The sequence below is a fragment of the Hypomesus transpacificus genome, chromosome 4, assembly GCF_021917145.1.
Source record: "Hypomesus transpacificus isolate Combined female chromosome 4, fHypTra1, whole genome shotgun sequence".
Classification (NCBI taxonomy): Eukaryota; Metazoa; Chordata; class Actinopteri; order Osmeriformes; family Osmeridae; genus Hypomesus; species Hypomesus transpacificus.
This window is the reverse complement of record NC_061063.1, coordinates 5,237,691-5,245,193: the sequence shown is the minus strand read 5'-3', so window position 1 is coordinate 5,245,193 and position 7,503 is coordinate 5,237,691. Positions and strand designations below refer to the sequence as shown.

The 7,503-nt window shown below is 44.0% G+C and overlaps 1 protein-coding gene across 1 annotated transcript in view; it reads right to left on the bottom strand.

The window, feature by feature from the left end:
* Positions 1 to 6,558: 6,558 nt before the first annotated feature.
* gabbr2 (gamma-aminobutyric acid (GABA) B receptor, 2) overlaps positions 6,559 to 7,503 on the bottom strand; it is a 42,102-nt gene continuing 41,157 nt past the window's right edge. Inside the window, exon 7 of the mRNA XM_047019688.1 lies at positions 6,559 to 6,984. Coding sequence (XP_046875644.1) covers positions 6,819 to 6,984 — 166 coding nt within the window. The 3' untranslated portion in view covers positions 6,559 to 6,818. The remainder of the gene's footprint in view (positions 6,985 to 7,503) is intronic.

Here is a 7,503-nt window from a genome sequence, read left to right as displayed (position 1 = left end):
GTTGGCAGACCGACGACTAAGCAGGTCCTGACAGCTCAAACCCCCCACACCACAGGGAATGTGTGTGGTGGGGGGGGGGACAGAGAGAGGAGAATGGTCATAAGCGGGATTCTGAATCAGAAAGGGATTTATTCACCATGAAAGTTTGCACAGACAAGGAATTTGCTTTGGCAGGAAGGTGCATACAATAAACATATAGGAATCTTAAATTTAAATATGTGGTCTAACTATACTAGGGGTACTTAAACTAGCAATACTAATTAGAATAGAATAAAAATTAAACAAATAAAATATACAATAAAATATAAGTTGCATTATATAAGTTCTTCTGGATAATGACCCATTCATTTGAATCAGGTGTGTTGGAGCAGGGAAACATCTAAAACGTGCAGGACAGTGGCCCCTGATCTAAAACATGCAGAACAGGGGTGCCCTAAGGACCAGAGTTGGAAATCACTGTTCTAGGGTACGTCTCTACAAGCTTTGCACACCTGGATCTGGGTCGTTTATCCCCTTGCTGCCAGATCTTCTTGTCCCGAAGCCACTCCAGCACTATCTTGCTTGTATGCTTCGGGTCATTGTACTAAAAGGTGAACTGTCGCCCCAGTCTGAGGTCCTCTGGATCCGGATCATTCATCCTTTCCTCAAGGCTTACAAGTCTCTCTGGCCCAACTGCTGAAAAGCACCCTCATAGAATAATGCTGGCACCACCATGCTTCACCTTAGGGATGGTATTAGCCAGATTACCAACTGTGGTGTTTGTCAGACACAGCCTAAATCATCTTTTCTTCATGCTCCGAGTTCTTTAAATGCCATTTGTCAAACTTTAAGTGAGCTGTCAAATGCCTTTTGTTCAGGCGTGGCCATTCTACCATAAAAACTATTGAGATAGTCGTCAATCTAGCAGGTTCTCCCATCTCTGCCGAGGACTTACGAAGCTCTCAGAGTGACCTTTGGGTTCCTTGGTCACCTCCCTGACCAAGGACCTTCTTTCCCGGTTGCTTAGTTTGGTCAAACGGCCATATCTAAGATGAGTCCTGGTGGTTCGAAACTTCTTCCATTTCACAGATTAAGGCCACTGTGCTCCTTGAATACAAAATAGAAAATGTTTTATACTCTTATCCTGATCTGTGCCTCGCCAAAATGTCATCGCAGAGGTCTTCAGAGTTCCTTGGACTTGATGGCTTGATTCTTTTCCTGACATACAGTGTCAATTGTGGGGCCTTATATGCACACAGTTGTATGCCTTTGTAAACTATATCCAATAAACTCAGATTGAAATAGGTAGACTCCAAACAAGCTCTAGACACAAGGATAAGTAAAGCAAACAGGATGCACCTGACCAAAATTCAGACTTCCACACCTCTGAAAGCTCTGAATGCTACGAAATGGAGAAACAAAAACTCTCAATGTATAGTGACACCACTACTTAAAATAATAAACATTATCAGCTATATCATTGGCAACTAGAGGCCTAAAGTAAAGGAGGTTAACATACAATAACACCACACTAACCACAGCGGCAAGGTCAGAGGAAGTCCATGCTGAGGATTTACAGTTCAGCAGAGCAGTGTGCCATGAGTGCATGCTGGACATCAATCTGAGATGGGGAGAGTTGAAGTACTAGCCATAACTCTCTAATCACACGGCTTGTGCATGATGACATAACTCACCCCTGGTCTGTTCCCTCTTGCTGAACAGGGCCGTTTTTCAAACAGGAATCAAATTCTCCCCATACATCAGATGTTCTACATGGCTTGTATGTAATCATTGGGGCGTTGCAGTTTAAGACACGATAAAATGGTTGAATGGTAAACAACTTCACAGGCTCTGCGTGGTTCCTTGTGAAAAACGTCACGCATCGATCATGTTTTGATAGGGCATCTCCGATGCCTGGTTTCAACCAATCAACCTCATGAGTGTCTACCTGAAGATGTCAGGGAGGACGAACACTTCAACAGGGCTTCTGTGAGTGTTTCTCCACCCAGTTGTGGGTGGGGGAGACAGTCATTGAATCAGCCCTGTCTACGTCATCCACTGTCTGACCAACTAGACAACTCTACCCTCATCACGACTATGGCTATCCATATCATCAATGGGATAGGTCATGTTGAGTCTACTCGATATGTCTCAGTCTTATCTCTTGTCTTTGCTATGTTTTCTCCTCCACCGTGTGGGATTGAACTGGGCTTTTGAGCCCCTCTGTCTAGCGCGGACAAGCTAAATATTTTAGAATGCCATGGAAAGGGCTGGTAATCTCTGACACACGGACAGTCTTTCAACACACAAGCATTCTTTCTTCACTTTCTTTCCAACCCTCTTCTGTCCTCTCTCCCTCCCTCGACCACACATTTTGCCACTAGGCTCCTAACAGTTCTATTATTTATTAGCCTCAACATACAAGGCTTGGCTTTTCATTACATTTTTTTTTCGTTGCTGCCTCTCTGTAGACTGTGTGTGTGCGTGTGCGTGCGTAAGACAGGCTCATATACTGTGTATTTTCCTCTGTCAATAAAGTGCCATAACGTACTCTTGGCACTGTACAGTATACAGTCAGCACAGCACTTGGTGTATCTATATTTACATATGCACACTTTTCTTCCACTAAGAATTTTCCTCAGTTACCACTGTTGAAGCAGCATTAGTATATGGAATGCAACAAAGGGGGCTCTGCCCTTATCCACAGATCATGACCGTAGACATTTATTGCATTTGACAAGAACGTTTTTAAAATTCTGTCCTACCTGAAAAGACATTTGAGTGTTTGAGTACAGCTCTGTTGTAGCTCCCCTCTGAACAGTACACATGCTTGTAGAATGGTCCCACCTGGACCAATTTGGTGCTGATTAACCATGTGACTGACAAAGGGATTTCAATTGGTTGATTGATCAGATGAACTCCCTCTCCAAGACCAAAGTTCAAGACCAAAACACCATAGTCACCTCACCTACCTTGGATACTTTTGATGTATACTCTGTTTGAAACCAACTGTGGATTGAAGATTTTAAGTTGTTTTTTTAGAGCAAAACCAAAATACAGGCTTATTTTCATTGTCTCACTTTATTTAACGATGATGTGAGAAGTAAAGGCTGTCCAGAACATTCAGACAATTAAAGAAGAACGTTGGTTAAAAATCCCTATTACAACCAATGGCTCCAAAATGATCTTGTGTTCTGTGTGATATTGTATTTTACACAGTTTTTCATATCTATCTCATCTGTACATAACATAGTTACAGATACTGTAAATGAAAAAAATGACTTCCAAGTATCATCGTGGATGTTGTGTCAATGTTTCCTTTGAAACATCAACTGTAAAAGGTAATTTTTTTTCTATAATTTTTACAGATATAGTTCTCTATGTCTTTCTGGTATAAGAAGTTATTGCCCCTCTCATAACTGTTGTTGCATTCAAACATTTTTACCCTAAATTGAACGGAAATTCTACAATGTTTGCATGGAGTAATACCACAGATGAATAGGACAAAAAAGTATAACAGTATGAAACTTAGTCATTCTCCCCACTTTATATATTTCTCACATTTCTTATATTTTTTACATACTGTATGTTTCATGATCTACAGAAATCCTCATGACAATACATACAAATATATGATAATATATAGAAGTGTGTTTGAACATTGAAATGAACGAAAATCTTCCATGGAACCCAGGCTAAGCATGTAACACTAGCCTGCTGAGCATCATGAGAATTTATTACAGAAGATGATGAGCCCTTGGTCTACCACCGTTGCATTTGAACTATATTGTAGCTTTTAAAGGAAAAGAGTAAATTAATCATAAACAAAACAAGGGCACATTAAAAAGTACAATACCTGATGAACAGCATTTGGCATTTGGTACAAAAAAAAAAAAAAAAAAAAGTTATCTAAAATGCCAACAATGTTATGTTTTTGGAATCACAGACAAGTAACCCTTCTGAGGTTTATTCAGGTGATTAGCAAACAAGTATGTTGTTTGTGTGTTTTATTGTCTTTTGCCATCTACAGCCAGTCACATTTGTTAAGTACCTTAACGTACATTTTCCACTGGACGTTAATAGTTTCTCATTGAGAATCTTGGCTTCAACATTGACTGCTTGATGTAGTGGTGCCGGGGCAACAACATAACTAAAAGAAAAGTTTGATAGAAAGAGGAACTATTGTCTCAGTGTGAGAGGATAAAACAACAGAGTGGAGTTTGTCACGACAGTCGCAAAAACAGAGGTAACTATGTGAATCATACATTTTTATTTCATGCCGTCTTGAGAAAGCCAAATACCAAATATCCCATACATCGACACCATCAGGGTATCAGCAAATTGTACACAATCACATAGAATGTACTATATAAAAATGTGGACGTTGTCATTTATTTTCTCCATTGGAAGGAACAACCAACCATTGTGTCTCACTCCCTACCTTCCAGAAGGGAATGTGGTTCTCTGGTTGGCTGAGGTGGTGACGCTGTGGCTTCATTGGAGGTCTGTGCTCTACTTCTGCTCTGGGAGGGGTTAGCTCCGCCCCTGGAGCTGGGCAGGGGCCAACGTCATTAAAGCTCTGACAGGAAGTCACACCAAATCTGTCCAATGGCGGTCAAGTGTACATCACATGAAGCTCCTCTCCCTGCCCCTGCCCCTGCCCCCTAACCGGTCACGCGTTGGAGGACATCATAGGCATCTAGAAACATCAGATGGGGGATCCAGTCAGCCAGCTTGGGGTGATGTCCATGGGACGCGTCCCACATGGGGCCACGCACTGAGGCGTTGGATAAAAAGAAACAATGTGTTGTAGGACGTACCCTTGTGATGTGGATGTCGTTGTTAGCCTAGCTTTCAGCGCTCAGCGCCAACCTTCTACCATGTGCTGTGGGTTACAGTACGAAGACAACAGGCACAGCGCTCAACAGACATCTTAAAAACGAAAAACCAAGACACCAATGGTGAAATATATGCTGAAACAAACTCTCTGTGATACATAGCTTATTCAAGGAGTTCATTCCCCCCCACACCCCGAATTTATAGCATGTTTTTGTTCTTGTGAGAAGTTTTACAAAGAAAATGACAACAGCTATGTGTACGGCTGTCACACCCCCACCCAATTCATCCCTGTGTGACCTAAGGGCCATCTGAATTACACAGAAATACATTTCCATAGCAACCATTAGGTACGTTAACCATTGCTAAGTGCCAGGTGTATTTTTTTCCACAACATTTCTGGATGTAGAAGTGTAGAAGGTCTGTTCTTTTCTCCGTTTGAAGACGCTGTGTTCCTGTGACTGGACAGTGTTGTGGTCTCCTTCCTGGTGCTGCTGGCTCCAGCCTCTTCTGTAGCTAGGCCCTCTCAGACGAACACAGGTCTCAGACAGCGTTTCTAAGCGTGGTAACAAAAAAAACAAAATGGCGGAGCCACATCTTGGACCGTTGTCGTTGGGCTGGGTAATAAAGGGAGGGAAATCATGTTTTACTCCACGTCAGCCCCTGCTGCTGAACACCTGGACGTGGCACTTCCTCAAGGTGTATTCCACAGCTCTTCTGTGAGCCAGAGTCCAAATGACCTACGACCTCTAGACACCTACTTCTTTTGATATTTTTGTCAACTTGTTTACAAGAATAAATCTGAATGTATTTTTTTGCCTATGAACACAAATATCCAGTCATGATATTGATCTTACTGTGCATCCATGTCAGGTCTATTTTCTCCTACCTTCTGCCTTTAGGTGTAAATATCGATACATCATGCTTGTTTAGAAACAGACGAATCGAGCAGAAATTCCAAACAAATGAAAAGCCTGCGTGGAGATTATCCTTGCTGAGAAAAACAAATGGTGCAAATTTAGCAAAGTGGAAAATAAGATATTACTTCTAAGTTTAAGAAATTGGCCCCTGGTATTGTTAGACATTACGCTGGTCACAAATTTGAAGAAATCTAAAATGACAATAATCATACTTCTTGCCCACCAGCCAGTGCATGTAACATCATTAATAACAACACACTTACAATGGAGCGCTCCTATGACACAAATCCATTCCGTCTCACGATTTTGCTTTCGACGGTTTCCTTGGAGAATTTCACTACCTGTCAATCCCTGGTTACGGGCTAACGCCTCCCCCATAGTCCATTCACAGCATACTCAAAGCTTACAATACACCAAAGTTAGAAGGTATATACAAGTCTCTTCATGGGAGGTGGAGGTGTCTAATTAATCCCTTTTTAGGGTTAGACCTTGCCACACTTATGTCCAGTCACTGAAGTCGTGAAATACTCAGGTTTGACGTGTGTGTGTATGACAACAACAAAAAAAACGAAAAAAGAAAGTCTGATTCCCTCTTGAATCAAGCAAGGCTCCAGGTCACGCTCCTCTGCTGCTGGGGTGAGTGTGTGTTTGTGTGTGTTTGTGTGTGTGTGTTTGTGTGTGTTTGTGTGTGTCTGCATGTATTTGCATGGACAGGTAGGTGACCAAGGGGAGGTGGTTGTAGATCGTAGATTGGGGGGAGGGGCTTGTAAAGGTCCTTTTGTACCCCCCCCCCCCTTTCCCTTCCCCTCCCACCCCCCCTACTGGGCCTGAGCCTAGGAGTTCAGCTCTGGAGGAGGATGTGGGGGGGCAGGGGGCAGGGGAGGGATCATCTTGAATTGACTCTATCCAACACACTACCTCCAGTAGCACTGACAACCTCAGCCTAAAACCTGTCTTTGTTCGATTTACATTTAAAAAAAGAAAACAACCATGTGTGTTCCGTTGCCCTCCTCTTCTCGGAGGAGTCGGGGGTGTCGGGAGGGTGGCGGGCGGGTGCGGACGGGCGGGAGGGCCGCTGAGCGCTCACAGGCCGGAGACCATGACCCGATAGGAGGGGGGCATGTGTCTGTGGCGCGGGCTGGAGCCGGGACTGGCACTGGGGCTGGTACAGCTGGCGTCCACCCCCCCTATGGAGGGCAGGTAGGCGTGGTGTAGGATGGGCAGCTGCAAGGAGAGGCGGCGCTGTATGCTGTGGGTACAGAGAGAGAGAGAGAGAGAGAGAGAGAGAGAGAGAGATGAGGTGAAGAGACGTCCAGGACTGTCGCGTTCGTAGAGGTCCACACACATGCAGGCTGGTGCACGCACCGACTCATGTCCACACGGACAGGCACACGGACACACCCACACGTGGACCACACGCACATCCACCCCAGTGCCTCTACACGGATCCCTCAACAGAGAAAAGAAAGATGGCGTCTGTCACCGCCGTGGCATGGAGAACAGGCTGGCCGCTCGCCCAGCCAATGACATAACCAAATACCAGTTATGTAATAAACAGACGAGAGGAAGCCCCTCAGAGTTCTGGGGGGTAGTTGTTGGGGGTTAGGTCTTGCGATGGATTTCAGTTGCTCCATCTGCTGGCTCTCTCTTTTTTTCAAAGGCTTCTTTTGCTGCACTTTTTTCCTCTTTCAAATCTCTGTCTCTCCCTCTCTCTCCAAACACTATTTTTTGCTCCCCTCCTCCACTACCTCCTCCCCTTCCTCCTCCT